Consider the following 20,417-nt stretch of genomic DNA (forward strand, 5'->3'; position numbering starts at 1 on the left):
CTAACCAGGCTAAATGTCACGGCTAAAGTAGTTTTCACTTATGGGATTTTCCGTACAGAAAAGGACAGAAAATTAATTGTCCTTTCAGATGGAATGGTACAAAAGGAAGGCTTTGTGGCTGTGCTACATTAAACGAGCCGTTCTATTTCATATATCCAAAAGCAATGCAATGATTCCATTTTATGATTTTCAAAATGAAAGTAGCTCCTCAGTTGTTCAGGCATCATCTGACGCCCACACAGCTACTTTAAAATGCAAGTAAACAGATGAGGGGAAAAATGGGGGGTGATGCCCACTCAAGTGCACGCACAGATGCAAATTAAAAGGATAGGCATGCATACTGACTCGGTGCATACAGAGACAGTTACCTAAATTCACCCACACATACACACTCTTCCAACAGCCCGTAATTGCATTCGCTGGCAGAGAAAACAGCAGCTGTACATAGTCAAAGAGAGCGGAGGAAACAATGAACACACAGAGCAGATGACTGCTGTAAGTAAAAGAATGAAAGTGGAGCAAGCGAGGAATGGAGGAGGGCACGGCGCTGAAATGAACAACGGTGGAAACAAACAGGGTTTGAGTTTGAGAAAGTCGAGGCAGAAATTAGCATGCCGGGATTACAATTTGAAAAACATTTTCTACATATTCACGTTTATTTGTAATCAAACAATTACCTAAAAAGTCTTTAGGTAAAGGTAGCTTTAAATGTGCAGAGGGCTCTAAAGCATTTAATGGAAAGGTAAATGTCGAAGCGACTGATAATTCCATGTGGTTTGGTGGAAGGAAATGAAAAGGGTAACAGACATGATAATGCTGAGATGATACTTTGGTGTGATCTTCTTTGTCTGGGCTGGTTTTCAGCAAATCTTAGAACAAGGTTCACATATACAATACTGTGAAAAAGTCTCAAGGCACTGCTTTCTTTTTGACATTTGTTTAGGAAAATGGGAAATGGGTACATTCTTGAAATAAGCAAACAAATGAAAATACACTATAGAAGCTCACAAGCTCAGAAGTCAATGTTTGGTATGATGACCTTTATTCTTCACTCAGTCTGAACCTTCTTAGGCGAGCTTTCTGCTTTTTCCTTTAAATATTATTCAGGAATATTTCTCCAGACTTCCTCAAGGACACATTCCAAAGCTCCTCTTTGGATGTTGGCTGTCTTTTATTACTTTCTCTGTTAAAATGGTCCAACACTGCTTTAATAATGTTGAGGTCAGGGCTCCGGGGAGGCCGAGTCCATGACTATGAATCCTGTTCTATTGTGTGTTTTTTCTATCCAGGAATGTTTTTACTGCACTGGCTGTGTGTTTGGGATGAACAAATGAGACCTCAGAGAAATCAGACACTTTCCTGATGATGGTTCAAACTCTAACAGCATTTATGTGTTTTAATTTCCATCAATTTTGACCTGATCGCCCACACTGCTGACTGAACTGTAGGAGCAGGCAACATATCGAACGTATTTGATGTATCACAGGTTATTCCATGTGCGTTGGTTAAAATGGCTTTATTGTAACCATCGAGCATGTTGCCATGAAAATATTAAGCACTTTTTTTTTTTCTTTTAATGTCATTAACCCCCGTCCTACCCGGCACACTGCGCTGAGCATGCGTGTTTATGTCCTGCCAGATAGGGACAAAGCGAGGGAATGAGACTCGCTCGTCATTTGGACTTCAGGAGGAGGATGTCAAACAAAATGCGAAAATTTGCAAAGCATGCAGTAAAACTGTTGCCACTAAAGGTGAATTTATTCCACCAGCTGAAAAGTCTTTCACTATAAAATTAAGACTGTTCTTGGTCAGTCGCTTTTTGTAGTCACTGTCTAGACTTTTGTTTCTGTAATTTGACGTCATCAAAAATTTTATTTAACAGTTTTCTTATGTTAGAAGTTTTGTTTTGTTTGTCTCATGAAGTCTTGCTTGATGTACTTTTTTGTTGCTGTGATCTTTTGTTGTGTTGATCACAGAAAGACACTGTGAAAAACCTCGGTGGAAACTGATGGTTAAAGAATGGTTAAAAATAAAACATTTCAATTCATTCTGATTTTTTATTTTCACTAGAAAAAATCACTGAATGGTTGATTTGAATGAGTAAACCAGTACAATTCTAGGCACGATATGACTGAAATAACATTGTTTGTGGAGTTTATTTAAACATATCGTGATATATATCGTGTATCGCGATATTGTAACAAAGTGCCTAAAGATACAATTTAATGTGTTACTTGCTCATTTTTCTGCAACAGTGGAACATCATTTGTGTTCGGTACCTTTTTCATGGTTGCATGACTCATGAACCAGAGTTAAGTGGTTTAACCAAAAAAAAAAAAGGTCAGGTACAAGAAGTAGACTGACTTACAGTGAAAAAATTATCTTATTTATCTAATAGGTGACTTCAGTGCTGCCTGAGCCCTCAAATAGTAAGAGATCCATAATCAGTGGTTCTGACCACAGCGTCACCACATGGTTCATTCTTCAGATACTTGCTTGAAGTGCTTAGCTGGAAACTGGAATGTGTAACTGTAGAGAACTAACTCAATCTTAGATGTAGAAGTAAAATATTCAAGAATTTGTGTTAACAGCAAGCCCTACCTGCCCTTTTGACATATTCTAAGCTTATATTACCATACAAGTATACATCTTCTCAAAAACATGTTTTGGGGTGAACTGTCCCTTGTAGGTATATGACGTTAAAAGGTTATATTATAAGGCTTATTCACAGTTGTTTTTTGGATTCAGGGCTGGCATTGCCTGTCTTTCACCACTCTTTAAAGAGATTCTTCCCTGTCGTTACCTGCTGACTCTTCTTGGATACCTCCAACTTGTTTAGTGTATTTAAATATACATCTGATCCACATGTCCATAAACACAATTTTTAGTGTGCACATTAGTTTTGGTTTCACTTATACCTACAAAGCTAACGACGTTTTGATGCGAGCCACAGGTTGCCGACCTCTGGCCTAGTTAGACTGACAGCTGAGTGTAAGCATGTATACGTCTGTAGTCAATGCACAAAACATTCATCGTAACGTGGTCGAGCAGGTTTGACAGGGGTTTTACACAAATGAGTCGCTAACTGAAACTTCTTTCGTTTTATGTCTGTGAAGGTTCTCAGTCATCCAGGTCATCGTAGTCAAAGGAGCTTGCAAAGAAAAGCGTCTGGACTTCTTTAAGTTGCTTGAAGACGTTTCACCTCTCATCCGAGAAGCTTCTTCAGTTCTAAGGTCAAATGGTGGAGAGTCCCAGATATAAACCTAGTGGGAGTGACCCCCCACAGAGGGACAAAAGGACCCCCTGATGATCCTCTAATCGCCTGAGCCAAGGTGTGAAATTGGGAGTGGGTCCCAATCAGCCAGAGTTTCGGGTGAGTTCATTGTGAAACCTGGCCCCACCTTATCATGCGAATTCCTGAGGTCAGATGGCCCAGGATGTGAGTGGGCGTTAAGGCGTCTGGGGAGGGATCTCAAAACTGGATTATAGATGGCAGAGAGTTGGCCATTCCTGGGCATTCCTCACTGCACTCTACAGCATCTTGACTTCTTTCGTTTTAGTAACAACAATGCAATTCAAATAATATTAATGAATAAGAATTATTTTTAAAAGACACATTCAATGAGCATCATAAGAAATACTTTTTTCTTTTTAACTGTAAAAATAGTATGTGTTTATATTAGATTTATTATATTTGACTAATTGTTAGGACAAACATCTAACCAGTGATCACAAACATCTCAGTGTAGTTAGGCATGTAAACATGGTCAGGATGATCTGCTGAAGTTCAAACTGAGCATCAAATGAGAGATTTAAGTGACTTTGAATGTGTCATGGTTGTTGCTGTCAGACGAGCCGGTCTGACCTGAGGTCTGTAATAGTCAACGAGCAGCAGTTCTCTGGGTGATAACACCCTATAGATCCGAGGGCAGAATGGCTAATCCGCTATGTCGATATGAATGTTTACAGTAACTTAAATTACCATTCATTACATCCACAGTATACAGAGGAGACTCTTTGAATGTACAGCACGTCAAACCTTAAAGTAGACGAGCTACAGCAGCAGAAGACCACACTGGGGTCCACTCCCTTCAGCTAAGAACGGGAGACTGAAGCTGCAATTCACATAAGGTCATGAAAGTGAAATGATGGAAAGATTGTAAAAATGTTGACTGCTATAACAAGTCTCAATTTTTCTATGACATTGAGACGGTAGAGTTAGAAGTCACAGCATGAATCTATGCAGCCTTGTATCAGTGGTCCGGACTGATGGTTGTGTAATGGTGTTAGCACACTTTGGGTCCTTTAGTACCAACAATAGTGAGTCTACCTGAGTATTGTTGCTGACCCTTCATGAGGACAGTGTGTCCATTTTCTAACGCACCGTGTCCCAAAACTGAAACAGTGTCAAACTGGTTCTTAATGAATGACGTGTTTACAGTTCTCAGATGCCTCCCAACCAACGCCTTTTGTTACAGCAAGCCTCCGGAAGTGACATTAGGTTATGCATACATTAAAATAGGCTTTTTGCAACATCATTTTGCACATTTAGATAAATATAAAATGTGAATATACAAAAAATTATTAATAACATTAATCATTAACATCTGTCATGGTGGAACATCTGTCTTCTGCTGCAGGTATTTTGCATCAAAGCACAGGGCGAGCCTCGGAGAACGCTGGTGTGCTCACATTTCTTCACTGCCGCCACCACCACAAGCTCGTTAAAGGCTCGAACACACAGAATCACTCATGTGCAAGCAAAGTCACACACATACACAAACGTACATGTTCACAAAAACACAAAACTGTCAAAACTCTTTGATTTTTTTTTCCCTCCTTCTAATGTGAGGAAGCCTTCCAGACTACATGTCTGATTTTATGGCTTTAAGTTAAATGCATATTTGCCATTACTGTAACTGATGGTTATTTCTCTGCACTTAACAAAATGTTTTCTTTAAAAAGCGATTTTAATGTGACGTAAATGAAGTTGAAATCACGTCTGCCAGTTGGAAATGCTGGAATTTGAATAGTATGTTTGTGTTAAATCATTTTAAAGATATCGTGTCCATATATTTTATAAAGTATCTGTGTTGTAGATGAATTTCTAAGCGCTTGGCTAAAAATTTTTTTTTAATCTTATCAATAACAATGATCAGACGAGGCAAAGCAGGGTGAAATTCTCTCTGTGCAGGTCACCAGTTTGTATGGATTTATACATGAAGAGAAGATGTTGATCTAGTCCTACATGATAAAAAATGCATTAATTCATAAGAGCTTACAGTGAAATCATGACACAACATAAACGTTTACTGTTGTTGTTGCTTTGATTCACTGAACCGATAAATAATTTATAACATGCAGATGATGCTTTGCAAATGTTTTTTGTCTGTAAATGTAATTAATGTTTCATTGCTCCATTCCACTCTCTGGAGATATTACAGCTTTAAAAGTCTTTGAATTCTCCTGGGGACTAAAGTGTGTGTGTGTGTGTGTGTGTGTGTGTGTGTGTGTGTGTGTGTGTGTGTGTGTGTGTGTGTGTGGTTACAGTATTTGGACTGTTGGGTCAAAAGGACATCGCATCTATAGATTTCTCACACTCTGATGCCACCTAGTGTCATATTTGAAGAAGTGAAGGTGCTCAGGCAGCAATATTCAAATCTGTTCACATAGAATCACTGAGACGGACAGATGCCGACATGTTCATGTAAATATTTAGGAATGTTAGTGATATTTCATCATGATGATGAAGACATGTATATAACCAGTTACTTAGTATGGAACCGGTTTTGAAATTAAGCAGAAACTAAAAAGAGACCAAATCTCAAAATGTCTGTGAAGGTTCTCAGTCATCCAGGTCATCGTAGTCAAAGGAGCTTGCAAAGAAAAGCGTCTGGACTTCTTTAATTTTCTTTAGAGTGTTGGGCCCGCTGAGCCTTGTCCACAAACTTGTAAACCTCTTCTAAGATTGGAGAGGGTAGAAGGGTTTCCAGCCAGAGTCTGGCTGATCTTGATCTGGAGGGCATCCATAGTGAAATGGACCTGTCTTATCCTTTCACTTCAAAGGTGATTTTGTCCTCTCTGTAGAATCAAGTCTGCTCTGTATCCCCTGACAGTGGATCCAAGGCGCAGGCTCTTAGGAACAACTCTGCTTTGTCCACATCTTAGGTTGAAACGGAGATAGACGCTAGTTTCCTTGATTCCCTTTCATACTCCCGCACCAGTTGAAGGGTGTTCCTCCCAAAATGTACGGCAGTATGTCTGTGAAGGTTCTCAGTCATCCAGGTCATCGTAGTCAAAGGAGCTTGCAAAGAAAAGAAGTCCAGACGCTTTTCTTTGCAAGCTCCTTTGACTACCAAATCTCAAAGTTTTACTGCTTATATTGATTCCAATAATGAAAAGCTGCAGATCAGGTAATAATCTCTTCTGTTCCTGTTATATTTGTGCCCTCACAGAAATGACCCCCCCCCCAGTGGTTGCTCAGCAGTTGTGAATTGGTTTCTAGGCCTGTGTGATGGACAAATCAGTGAAGTTAAATAATTTTGATGGTGCTTTTATATGACGCACTGATCTACAGTGGACTATTTTCTCTTTATTGCAAGTTTTGCTTTTGGATTGTTGTTCGATTGATCAGAGACTTTTGAAGAAACGAGTCTGAGCAAACTGTTACCTTCTGATATTAATCTGGAGTAGAAAAAATAAATTCTTTAGTGAATTCTTAAACAGATTCTAATCATGACAATAACTGTTCTTGAAGTCAGTCTAAGGAGCTTGGAAAGAAAAGCGAATGGAAAGTTTCATGAAGACGTTCACCTCTCATCCAAGAAGCTTCAGAAGGTCTTCAGGAAGCTTCCAGCCCTTCTTCTTTCCAGCCTGCTGAGATTACCATGAGCTGGCTGACTGAGAACCTTCACAGACGATCTCTGTGTTATTTTCCAATTAAAAAGAGGGAAAATTGTCGCTCATTTCTTTTTAATGCAGTTCTATTAAGGTTTGTTTACAATCTTATCAAAATCCATATAACCCCTGTGTCATTAAAACGTGATTGTTTAGCATTTTAAGGGTCTGAGCTCTAACACTGTGATGAATTTAGGCATCAATTCATGAGTGTGTATTCAGACCTCTCGGTTTTCTTCACATCTAACTCAATCTTTAAAGTCACACTTCAGAAGTTCTCATTAGACTTGCTGCATGTGACAACACAGAGTCTCTGTGCCGGACACAGGTCAGCTCAGGTTACACAACCAGAACAGCAGTGCTGCAGTGACTCTGGTGCCCTCATCTGGCCCTTCTGCTCCCCACACAGTAATACTGTAAGCATGCACTGACGGATGGTGGGCTGTGAGGGGTTTGTGGTTGTAGTCATACATAGTTACGTGTGTCTGTATAATCAGCTGGATTAAAGGTGTATTCTAGTTTTTATAGTTGAGTTCAAAAGCCTCAGTGAGCGGCCAGCTTTGAAAGGAACAGTCACTGTCCAAAAGGATCATGACTGTAGCACCAAACTATTAGCAGACGGTAATATTTTAATCCCTGGCAAGTGTCCACAGTGTTGACATACTAATCCGTGCTGAACCCTGCAGCTGCTGAAACATGACTCAGTTAATAATGAATAAAACTGAGAGGGCATTGTTTTTGTGAGACTTTGGAAGAACATGGCTCATGCAGTACAGTCCTGTAAACACAAAGGGAGTGTAAAGACGGGAGTGGAGCAGCGGTCCCAGGAGCCTGGTTCCTGATGGTTCCTGATGGTTCCTGATCACATGGTGCACGACTGAGTTTGTCAAAAAGGAAAGTTTGAAGTCTTAAGTTTCCTGAATCGAGTCGGTTCGACAGCTGAAGGCTCTGCTTCCTGTTCTTCACTTGGATGCTTTCAGTACACATTACAATGCACCGGCTCCAACTTTAGCATCATCTTAGAAAATGCAGGGTTGCCCATAGACATCAATAGAAGTGCTCACGGCATCATCAGACATCATGAGACCAAAACGTTATGAAAGGCTCCGTTGTAGTTTGTTTGTTTTTTCAAATGCACGATAAAACATTTTGCTCGTCCCCTCACACCTTTCTCATTTTAGCAACAAAAACGTAGAAATGAGTTGTACAGACCTGACCTTGTGAACCTGAACTGCAGACTAATTGAGAGCCTGATGATGCTGTGAACTGTGAATCTGTGAAAGTTGTCGAGGATTTTAGTCGACATGTCAAATCTGAGGTTGCTGTGGTTGATTTGACTTGAAGGTGAGATGGCTGTGATTTCTTCACAGCTCTTTGGTGTTGTGAAATCTGGTGAGATCCTGATTATTTTAAGTTTTCATCTATGAATGTTGAAGTATGCTGCTGTGTCCTCCTCTGGTCTTACCTGCATTTAGGGAGAGATCATTTTGCTGACACCACTCCTGCCACTGCTCTTGTGTTTTCTATCACCTCGCCGTCAGCGATCAGCACAATGACTGTAGTGTCATCTGCTGAGTGTATAAAGGGAAGTCTGGTCTGGGAAGTCACCCAGTCATATGTGAAGAGGGCATATAGCATCGGATTCAACACTTATGCCTGGGGGAATCCACATGCTCACAGTTGCTCACTTATGCTTAACTGGTTTCAGACTCTGATATGGGTGTATGTGATGGATCCACTTATCCAGTTCAGGGTCGTTTGGGGCCCACACAGACCAGACTGGCCCCGGCCGGCCGAGGGATTTGAACCCTGGACCAGTGTTGCTGTAAAGCAAGTTACATGTATGAAATGGCTGTTAGGTTTCTGCAAACCAACCATATTTGAGAATATTACCAAGTTTGTGTTTACAACATTGAATTGCTGCATTGCTGCTGAAATAACAGTTGTTGATATTTGATGTGTTCAGAGCATGAAAGCCTTTCTTATCCTGCCTGAGATCCACAAACTGTAAATCTGTATTATCCAGATCTGTCTTTTAGCTGTGAGGATTTTAACAAGCTATAACAAGGATCGCACACAGCGTTTTAATTGCACACTTTATGGTGTACATAAGAAGTCTGATAAAAAGTGTAAAAACTGCAGACAAGTAGAGAAAGTTTCGTTTGCTGCTCTTGCTCAACAGGGTTTAAATGTAGCTGTGTGAGGGGGCAATTTAGCCTTCGGTCCTTTCAGAGGACTTGTAAGTAGCTTGTAGTAAATTAGATTTGGCTGGAGTCGGTTTCCTCTAATAGAAGCAGGATTTCTGCCGTTAACATAGTAGTGAGAACACAGATGTTGTTTTTATAAGAGCAAACAATCCCTGAAGTCTGAAGTCGGCCTCAGAACGTTTTCAGATTAGGCCGCAGTAATCTGCACCCTCCCCAAGTACCACTGCCCCTCCCTCCTAGCTCCCCCGTTGGCCAGCGGTCCCATTACATCGTTGTTCTGGAACCAAGTACCCTTTACATCATCATTCACTCGACTCTTGCGCCCATGCTACGACGTACGCCAAAACCAGTGATGCAGTACCTGCGGCTGCCTTCACAGTCGAGTCCTGCCTCGACTGTGAAGGCGGCAACAGTGAGGACGCATTCGTAACTGTCCTGAAACCTCGTTTTGTCACACGAGTCGATGCAGGTGTGGAGGTCTGCAAAGTTTTCACCAGTGTTCTGTTTTGTTTTTTTAAATTTTTTTTTATACACATCCTGGAATTTGAGTTACAAAAAACAGACGTGACAGGAGTCAAGAGAAGCCATCATGAAACCACCCCTGAAAATGTGACGAAGCAATTAAAGCACAAACTGGGTCGGAGGGTCTGATCAATAAAGTCAAACGTTACATCGGAAGCCTGTTCACGGGAAGATTATTGTTGTTACATAATAATAATAATCATAATAATACTATGGGAAAAAGAATTCTTATTATAAGTATTTTTGTGCGGCGTAGAGGTTAGCAGTGTCGCCTCACCGCAGCGAGTGTCTGGGTTTGAATCCACAGGCCGGGCCTTTCTGCGTGGAGCTGCAGTTTGCATGTGACTGCCCGAGTTCTCTCGGGATACTTTCCTCCCACAGTCTCGCATGCTTGTGTGTGTGTCCTGCCAAAAATCACATTTTATCCTCATTTCTTCTCAGACTTTCCTGATTCAAGGGGTAAAAATGCGTAAATCTAACACAACGCTTTGTGGGAATCTGTATGAAAATCACAAATCGGATTCAAATCTATCGCTGTCTGCATACACAAGCTGGCATTAAATGTGGGCACACGGCAAGCTTGCGTTCATATGGGAATATAAGCATGATACAAAGGTTTGAGCCACTCGTCTTAGACGTGCTGTGCTCATCGGCTCAGACTGATTACAGCTTGCTGCCTCTGTCTATGTTTATTAATGTAGATGTCAGTTATTTGCAGACCTTCAGCAGCCGGGCCAACCTGTGCGATCTGCTGCAGTCACAGTTAATTATTTTGATTTGAATTACTTTGGATTATAGATAGAATTAGCTAAGCGCTACAGACATTAATACTACAGCTACCTTAAATAACTGTGACTTTGATATTGAAAAAATAATACATTTTTTTAATCCAGCCTTTCATTCACATGATTGGATGAACATCCAGCGCTGAAAACAAATGAAAAAATGTGGTTTGGAAACAAAAGAAGAACCTGAAATATCACAATCGCATCTGTCATTATGTAACGCTGTGAATTAAAAATGTAGTGAAATATTTTATGATCCACATCATGTGACTGCCTGTTTCTCACTGCATCGTTTCTCTGCCCTTCCAGCTTTCTGCTCCGCCCACTGCGCTCCTCCCAGCCAACCGCTGCCTACAGTCTGGGATGGTTAGCTACTGAGCGGGCTGCCAGTGAACGCTGAGCAGGCTGGCGAGCTCAGCGTCTGCCTCGCTGTCCTGTGATTGGCTGCTGGATGGGACTGAGGCCGAATGGAGCCAATGTCCAACAAGCAGGATAGCAACTCGTCTGAGGGAGATGAGAAAGGGTGAGACAGAGGGGTGGTGTGTGTGGTAAACAAAATGTGATGGAGTGTACATCTGCCTTTGGGTGTGTGTGTGTGTGTGTGTGTGTGTGTGTGGGTGTGGGTGTGGGTGTGTGTGTGTGTGTGTGGGTGTGGGTGTGGGTGTGTGTGTGTGTGTGTGTGGGTGTGTGTGTGTGTGTGTGTGTGTGTGTGTGTGTGTGTGTGTGTGTGTGTGTCCATTTTTGATGTAAACATGAAAGGAAAGCTAAGATTAATGGTGTGGCAGGGACAACAGATGAAAGCAGAGCTGTAGGCATGGATGATTAATGAAAGATTAAGAGCTGCAGCAACACACTTTTTTTTTAGCTACCAGTTCAAATAATTTGAGGTAAGAAGTGAAAAATAGAAGCTGAACAAATGATTCAGACAGGCTGTTGTCTCAGCAGGTAAAGAGAAGGAATGCCATGAATTTAGCAGAATTTTAGGAGCAGTAAAAGGGACGGCTGAGCACTGTCACGCTGCCTGCTGTACTCGCTGTTCCTCCTGCACGTGCAGCTACACACACACACACACACACACACACACACACACACACACACACATGCTTTTACCGCTTCACGAGATAAATTCACAGAGACTCACTTCAGGCCTGATGAAGAAGAAACTAAAGACACAGCAAACTGAAGCCACTGCTGTGTGGCGAGGATGTTGGAGTACAGAGACCCAAAGAGTGTATTAATTAAATAAAACTAAACTAAATTAACAAAAGTGTAACAAAACGACGGTGAGGAGGAGCTGCAGCTGAACCGTTAGAAGGGCCAAAGTTTGTAAACAAACGAAATAAACATGGACCAACAAGAATCCATAGCTTGTCCCACACGTCCCTCTTTGATGCTACAGTCATGTAACTGTTTATAAATAAGTGATTATTATGTCTCAGTTCTTTTCTTCATAGTGCTTTCATTGTGAAGCATTTTGCCATATGTAGCAACAGTCACATGGAGTTTCTTTCCCTCTGGGCTTTATTAGTCACACCCACTGGTTTTATTTGTCTCCACTGGTTTTATTTGTCTCCACTGGTTTTATTTGTAGAGATTGTGGAAATTGCAAGAAAGTTGAAAAAGTAAATTTATTGAGATTTGCTTTATGTCGGCACATATAGAAATCAATATTATAGATATGATCACCAGCAAATTTAGCAGAACACTATTATCGCGCGTTCCTCCAACAAGCTGCACTGCATCCCCTTCTTTTCTTTTAGCTGCCAAATATATTTTCTTTTAATGAGAAGCTTTTCTTGTGAAGCTGCTGTCAAATATAGTTTAAGCCTGTCAGTGAAACACATGTTCCAAATCAGACACGTCCATTATCACATCCAAACTCCAAATTGGTAAACTTGTATTTTTATTGCACATAAAGCAAAATCTTTATTTTTTTTAATAATGAGACATGAGCTGACTAAACCATCTTGTTTGGGGGCTTTAATAGAAACGATATTGTAGTCAGTCAGTGTATACATCATTACAGCTTCCAACAAACTGCATTCTGATAGTTAAAATAAATCCATAATACATTACAGCAGGCGCTGGTTTGTGGAAGCCGCCATGTTGCCCGGTCATTTGAATACAAGCTGAACTGATTGTCCTTAATCATGTTTTATGTGTGTGGCTAAAGAGCAGAATCAGTAAACAAAGGCAGAGAAGAGGACTTAAAGGCATTCACGTGTCGAGGAGGCGAATAATTTGTGCACCATCAGACTCAAGATGTGAAGGGTCATAACCGGTGTTGGGCAAGTTACTTTGAAAAGGTAGTTAATTATAGTTACTTCTTGAAAGAAGTTACTGAGTTACGAGATTCTAAAAGTAATTAATTACTAGGAAAAGTAACCATTTAAAGCGTTACTTTAAAGAATCTCTCTCTCTCGCCGTCACTCCTGAAACTTGCCCCTCTTCCTAAACAACTAAATGTCAGGATGTTTTTGTTTTGTTTCTTTTTTGCTCATAAGCAGAGAGTGCTTGTTAGCGTTGTCCTTCGATGTTAAACGTGACGAAACTATTGAGGAAAAACAGACGTGTATATTGTTTATCATGACTCTGGTTTTACGTGGCCGATCAACACAATTAAAACACTGGTATATATCACCTTGTTGCTTTGTCATCTTAAAGTGGTCATGTGATTGTTTAACCCCTGAGCTCCAGGTGTTGTACCAAAAAGTGATCATCTGTCAGAAAGTGATTGCCGTCTGCGCGCAGCTGCTTAAAGCTGCAGCGCCCAGATTACTTACAGCTACTTCCGTGCAGCTGATATAAGCTGCGGTAAGCTGAACACAGCTTCAACCGTCTGTTTGTTAAAAAATAGTAATGCGACCGCATTTTCTTGTTAGTAACGGCCTTGTAACGATAGGAATAATAATTAGATTACTCGTTACTGAAAAAAGTAACGCCATTATTCCCATCACTCGTCATAACTACTATGTTTTATCATCCAGCAGTAACCGGCATCTGGATAAAATGTCAGCCTCTTCCTGAGCAAAGTCAGGGCTCTAATGCACAGAAATGTGCATAAACATCCTTATTTATTTCTTATATTGTACTTAATGTCAACAGATTAGACATGCGATCCTTCTGGACAGCTGACCACAAGCCAGAGTTGTTTGTCCTACAGCGGACGATCCATAGCTGAATGCAAATTAAGAGTGTGAGCTGATCTCCACCATTCAATCATACAATCATTCTGTTGCTGCTATTTGCTATTTATTATGTTTCTTTGTCTTTCTTTCGTGCAACATTTTGTTCTGTGCAATATTTCGGCAGATGTGCAATTTCCATCCCTCAACATATCCTTAACAACCACAGCCATTCTGCCCTTATTTATTATTTATTATATTTCATTATGATGCCTGGAACACACCCCATGCTTCCTGTAACCCAACATCGTGTATATACTGTACATAGTGTTCTTACTTTTCTTACTTGTATATTATTTTCTTTACTTTTGCATCTTTGTGGTCTTGCTACCTAATTTCATTGTGCAAGCAACAGTACGATGTCTAAGTCTAAATCCATAGCTATGACTTTCCACATGAACCAGGAGATGGTGAAAACAGAACTCAGCTGACTGCACTGTGTGATCTGCTGATATCTAGATTTTACACACTGTTCCTTTAAATGTCAGGGCGTGGCTCGTTTGATAAATGCAACCTTTTTGCACCCGTGTATGTTACTCGGACCACATCACACACTCTTTAATGTGAAACACTGACTATACCTTAAAGTCACATATAGATTGTTGGATTCAGCACGGCCACATGTTTCCAGCAGAGCCTGTTTGGTGCTTCTGGGGCAATCAGAAGCACAGCGTATGTTTACAGCGGTCCCTCGTTTATTGCGGTTACGTTCTAAAAATAACTCGCGACAGGTGAAATCCGTGAAGAAGCCAGCTTTTTATTTATTTTTTTACAATTATTATCGATGTTTTACGGCTGTAAAACTCCTCACTACACACTTTATACACTTTCCAGAGACAGGCGTGAACATTTTCACACTTTTCTCTCTTGTTGAAACTCTCAAATTTCAAACCTTCGTAGAAAAAGAAGTCCAGTATTATAGAATGAAACCAAAGATCAAACCTTGTTTTCAGGTCCAGAACATCGTAATAGAGCAGCTGTGAGAGAATTCAACATTAATGAATCAATGGTACAGAAGTAGAGGAAGCAAGAAGAACGAGTTGAGTAAAGTTTGACTTATCTGACTGTTTTGTTTTGCTTAATTATAATCTGAAAAATATGGTAATTGCTACCTTCCTTTAGTCCAACTTTTTGTGCGATGGCATCTTCCCCTCCCTTTTGGGTGCTACCGCAGGTGCCTTTGACGGTGCAAAACATTTCATCGACATTGTTGTGTTTGTTGGGGAGAAAACAAACATACAGGCTGTGCGATATGACCAAAATCTCATATCCCGATAAAAGACATTTATCGTAAATTCTGTGAATCTCAGGCAGCTCGACTTGCGTGAAGTGTTTTCATCTGGGCGTCGTGTACCTGGAGTCCAGTGTTTTCCCCGCAGCATGAAGTATTTATTACGTGCTGCGGGGAAAAGCCTGTTCTAAGGTTTCTTTTTTTTAGCACCTGACGGCTCTTTTCAGCTTCTCATCTGTAAACACTCTGCATACAATTACACGTGATTCAGGTTATTTTGAAAAATCTCAAAAGAATCTTCAGCTTTATTGTGAACGGTCTATGTGCATAATAAGCAAGCAAACCGTCGTTGTTGCTAACAACAACGCATAAAAGCAGTCGCTGGTCCGTCCGCAGTGTGGTTATATTAAATATAAGAGAAAGAACAGAGTACTTTGAGAAATGAATTCTATAGTGACCATCAAAACGATGAAAAACATATTGCCGTAAACAGTTTATCTTGCGACACCATGAAATAAACGATAGTGTAAAATGAAACGATAGACGTTTTCATATCGTCATCGGATATATATCGATATATCGAACAGCCCTGGTACAGCACTTCAGAGTCACACTGCTAGCCATCGAAGATTTATGTAAATTTGACCAGCTGAACGCATTCTGTACTGACCGGAGACACGGAGGAGATTGATTGACAATGGTCTACAGCCAATCAGGACGCAGAACACAATGCGCTGTTTTTTTTTTTTTTTTTAATTGCACACAAAATAAATCTGCGAAACAGCGAGGCCACGAAAGGTGAACCGCGTTACAGCGAGGGACCACTGTACATTCATTACACATTCACATGTTTGAAATTGTAATCATGTATTTGGAGTGCTACCTATATTTCCTCAGACACATAGAAGAACATCCAGACAACAGTGTCACAGCATTTCCTCTTGCACAGAGCACAGCAGAGAGCCGTCCATTAAGCAGAAGGAAAAAGGCCTCAAAACAGAGCTGCTGTGAGTCTCTGGTTATCCCAGTCACATGAGCAGAAATGTTGCTGGGACAAATCAGAGTTATTAAAGAGTAGGGGTTTATAAATTCTAAGAAATGCATTTATCGTTGAGGTGAACAGATGTCATATGCACAGTTAAGCAGGTTACCTCCTCTAACAGGAAAAAATATCAGCCGGATATCAAACAGAGCTGCCAGCTCTTTACACCATGGACTCACCCAGACCACCACCAAAGACGACACAGGTGTGATTTTGTATATAAATAAAGACAACTGTCATAAACAGCATAAAGATGGTCAGAAATTAACACGCAGGTCTCCAAAAAACCCAAAACAAACCTGCTTATTGCCATGCAGAGCTCCTCGCCACTCTGAGCCAGAAAAAAACCCCGATTAACTTTCAAAAGTTGCACGTGCCATGTACCTACCCAGCTGTATGAATAATGTATGCATGTTGGCGTGTGTGTGTGTTTACATGCATGCCTCGTACGAGCGCACGTGTGTGCGTCTGTGTGGGGATAAGCGGAGTGAAGAGAGCTGGATTAGGAGCAGTGAGGGCAGATGGAGCTGCAGAAAGCAGAGGACAGTTTGGGACGCCTCAGTATGCGACATCAACAGGGGATTGTCGCTTTGTGTTGTTTTTGCGCATGCGCACGTGTGATTCTCAGAGTATCATTGGGCACGCACGTGTTCCTGTGAGTGCTGCCTCATGCCCTGACCCCTCCCCTCTGTGCTGTCTGAGTCACGGCGTGTTCTTGATACAAGTGCACACACACACACACACACGGCTTCGCATAGCCTGGAGTCGGGGAGCTGAAATAGAATTTGGTGTGTGTATGTGTACCAATTTGTTTGTGTGTATGTCTCAAAATTAACCGCAGTGCAAAGCCTTTGAATGTTTCAGCAGGCAGTTAGCTTTTATCAGAGCAATTCAATTAATGTCTGCAAAGCAGAATTGCAACTGAGTGATTGGATGTGTGTTTGAAGAAGTTTGCATGCAGAATTTTGTGTGATTACAAGAATTTCTGTGCTTTTCTTTTTACTTCTGTGCTTAGAATAACCTCGTATGTTTGTAATGCAGAACTGAGATCAGTGCTTTCATATCGCTCTCAGCTAGTTGGATGAGGGGGGTGGATTGGCATTTCATAGATACTGACTCCAATATCAGAAGTAAATTCTTTTAAACTCCTCGAGCCCACTTCAGTTCAGCTTTCATCATTTATGAGTAAAAGTTGAAAATAAGAATAGAAGGCAGTGATTTAAGATGTCCGGGACGCTGAGATATCGTAACACATGCAATATCCGTGCATATTGGAACAGGAATTGCAGTGAAGGCAGGTTCCAAATTTTTTGACCCTTTGCAGTCATTTCCCTGAAGTTTTTCACTTTAGTTTATTGTTGCCTATAAGTCAAAGTGGCAGTGGAGCCTTTGAATAGCTGAGACACGTGGAAGTCTTTGGAATGCAGAGATAATAAAATAGTTTTGTTTGGTCTTTTTTTCCACACACAACTCATCAGAAAACAATGTGGTAATTGAGAATTTGTAAGCAGAAAAAACTAATGGCAATGATGGCGGAAAAATTAGCTCCAGTGTATGAAATGAGTTGGTTGACACTGACTGGAGATGACTCAGTGTTACACTTCCCCCACTTGAAATGCCTTTGAAACGTCAGCACAAAGGATGAATGACTGCATTAAAACCATGCTTCGTTTAGAGGTGTTTAAAGGCTCAACCTTTGCCAGGTTTGCCACCTCCAAAGTCTCTGAGATTCAAAGACAGTTATATTTCAGAGTGGTACCTGCATCTGTTTTAAACAGTCTTTGGTGTATTAGACCCAGAGCAGAACATATTAAAACAGAGTGCATTAAATATTTTACCTGTACTGATACATCCCAAGAGTCTCATTGAGTCACTGGCAAAACATTTTTGTCCACCTGTGGTTCCCACCATGATGTTCCTGTTTGTGTAAAATGTAAAAAGGTGGATTTCTACATATGATATTTAATTGGTGTCAGTATTTTTGCTGTAGTTTATCATGGCTGAATGCAGGCACATCGTCACAACACACTGTTTTGAAGAGGATCATTTCTGCTGAGAGGAGCTCAGATCCTTCAGATTTTTCAGCTCCAAAGACATAGCACAGTTCTCTGGGTGCTATTGCTAGGAAAGAGCACTGATGGTGGCATTTGCTCTGTGCTCTTGCGATTGCTATTGGCAGTCAGACTTAAAGAACATTTCTGTGCAGCTTGTTTTGGACATGAAAGACTGCACTAGATTTAGCTTTTCTACTCTTTTATGTGTGTATCTTTTTAGTCAGTGGAATCTCTGGTTTCACATTTCTCCTTTAAAAAAATGCTCTTTTCCTGTTTTATTCATTGATGAGTATTTTTTTTATCCTGACGTTTATATCAAACTGCATGGCTCTTTCCAGCTTCCTTCATATTTTAGTAAAAGATTGAGCTTTTTGTAATTTTGTAGTGCATGTGCGCACAGCTGTTTAAAATAGTTGTTCTTACACTAAAATAAATGAGTTTAAAACAAGCAACAGAATCAACCATTGAATTCTGGGATAGATTGGGCCACGAAGGATACACCCGACCCATCCTTCAAATCTAGGGAGAAGGAGGACGCATTTGGAGGAGTCTTCAAACGTGGACAGCCTTCGTCGCGTCGCTGTCATGTAATCGGCCTATCAATGTGGCCTCCGAAGAATGCGGCCCCTGAATTTGGACACAGCTACGATACCGAAGATTGCTGCTTCTTCTTCTTCGGGGTTTAACGGCAGCTGGCATCCTTGTAGATGCATTTCTGCCATCTTCTGTTTCAGTCCGTTATTACACTCTTAAATCCTACTACCTATTCCTGCGTCTTTCTGGTTCTTACAAAGCTTCAAACAACTCGTCAACTATTAAATTAGTCGTCAACAATTTTGCTAGTAATCGTGACTAGTCATGGCAGCCCTACCTGTAATTTAATTTTAGCACGAAGGTTATCTATCATATGACATCCTGTGTCAAAATCAAGTATTAAAAGCTACTGTGCAGTTTGGTTTTTAGGTACTTGTGCTGTTTGTCATCTCTTTTGGCCTCACATGCCTGCAGCGTCACTGTGAAGAACAGAAGACAGATCAACAGCCTGTAGGGCAAACATAAAGAGAGATGTCGCAGCAGTGACACCCATATGACCTCCCTCTTAACATCAGTAAGACTTAGCAGGTGGTGCCGGATTACGAGCATTCCTATATTGACAGAGGCAGAAAGAGAAAATTAGCGCTTTGAAGTTCCAGGGTGTTAACAATACTTAGAACATGTTATAAGATCTGCACTCAGGAACTGAAGACACAGCTGTGAATTTGTTATCTGAGTCAGCTCAGCAAGCTTTACTCAGACCTTGAGCATTTCAGTCCACTCTACAACTGGAGAACATTCACTCGCTGTCTTCTACAACAGAGTCGCTTCTCTTAACCTCCACGCTTCAGCATTTGTCTTTAGGGAACGTTCCACCAGAGCCGCAGAAGACAGTATTCAACTGTTGCCACAGGATTATTGGTCCACATCTTGAGTAGAGTGAAATTCACATGTTAAAAAAACAACAGAAAAAACAGTTGCATGCTGTTCTTTAAACATTGACCTTGAACTCTCAAGTCTTCACCATTTATATCAAATTATACAGATTAAAGGAGAAACCACCATGAAAAGGTCTCAGTGACGGATTGGGCCACAGCTTTGGTATTGATTCTTCAGATCTCTGGGATACAGTTCCCCCAGGAGAGCTTAAATAAGCTATTTCCTTATGGATTGTTTTGAAGGTGATTGAGATTGACCAGTGCAATCTATTCAGATCAATCTGCTGCCCATCACCTACCTTCCTGTCTACTGTAGATTTAAATTGATAGATTCTGTAAAAATTTCCATAAACAACAACACAATATCTGACCGTTCCACTGCTATTTATTGAAAAATCATGACTGTAAACACTTGGACATTGAAGTTCTGATAGTTGGTCCTATTTCTTTCAGAAACACATGCACCCTGGTGTTTCATTGTTGAGGTTCTTGAGGTTATTCTAAAAGGGGATGGTTTCGTCTACACCAAATCTGTCTATTATTACTCTGGCAAACAACCGTCTTTGTCTCTTCTATTTAGAGCACATTATTCCAGATGGCCTTGCCTTTGTTTTTCACATTCATCTGCTTTCGTTTTCCTTTTGGACAGCAAAGGATTTGTCCCAGTGTGCTTCCAGTGTTTTAGTTTTGCTGCCTCTTTTTTATTGTTGAAATGCTTTGATACCAACAGTTTTGAAGAGTTCCTCTGAGTTACTTGGATGGAATTTTGGATTTGATGGTATGTTTGGTATAAGAATAGTTTTATGGCAGGCATATCTAGCGACAGCTTTGGCACTGTAATCTGCCAGGAGCAGCAGCTCCACCCAACCCAAGCCGTAGGTGTAGCCTTCTCTGTCAGTAAACTCTACATGTATAAAGTCTAATTTACATTATGGAGCCCTACTCTTAACTCACATAAATGTAATACTGTCTGTGAAGCTGGGTTTAAGAAACAAATGTTTAAACTTTAAGTTTTAAGAACA

General features: G+C 40.8%; 1 protein-coding gene across 5 annotated transcripts in view; it reads left to right on the plus strand.

Moving 5' to 3' along the window:
* LOC113021416 (thyroid hormone receptor alpha) overlaps positions 1–20,417 on the plus strand; it is a 106,458-nt gene that overhangs the window by 55,281 nt on the left and 30,760 nt on the right. For 4 of the 5 annotated variants that reach the window (XM_026166063.1, XM_026166067.1, XM_026166064.1 and 1 more), the window contains exon 4: positions 10,721–10,934. In XM_026166063.1, coding sequence (XP_026021848.1) covers positions 10,879–10,934 — 56 coding nt within the window. In that variant the 5' untranslated portion in view covers positions 10,721–10,878. Of the gene's footprint in view, positions 1–3,342; positions 3,374–10,720; positions 10,935–20,417 lie in introns of those variants that run through there. The other variant, XM_026166066.1, reaches the window with a different exon arrangement.

The sequence above is a fragment of the Astatotilapia calliptera genome, chromosome 4, assembly GCF_900246225.1.
Source record: "Astatotilapia calliptera chromosome 4, fAstCal1.2, whole genome shotgun sequence".
Lineage (NCBI taxonomy): Eukaryota > Metazoa > Chordata > Actinopteri > Cichliformes > Cichlidae > Astatotilapia > Astatotilapia calliptera.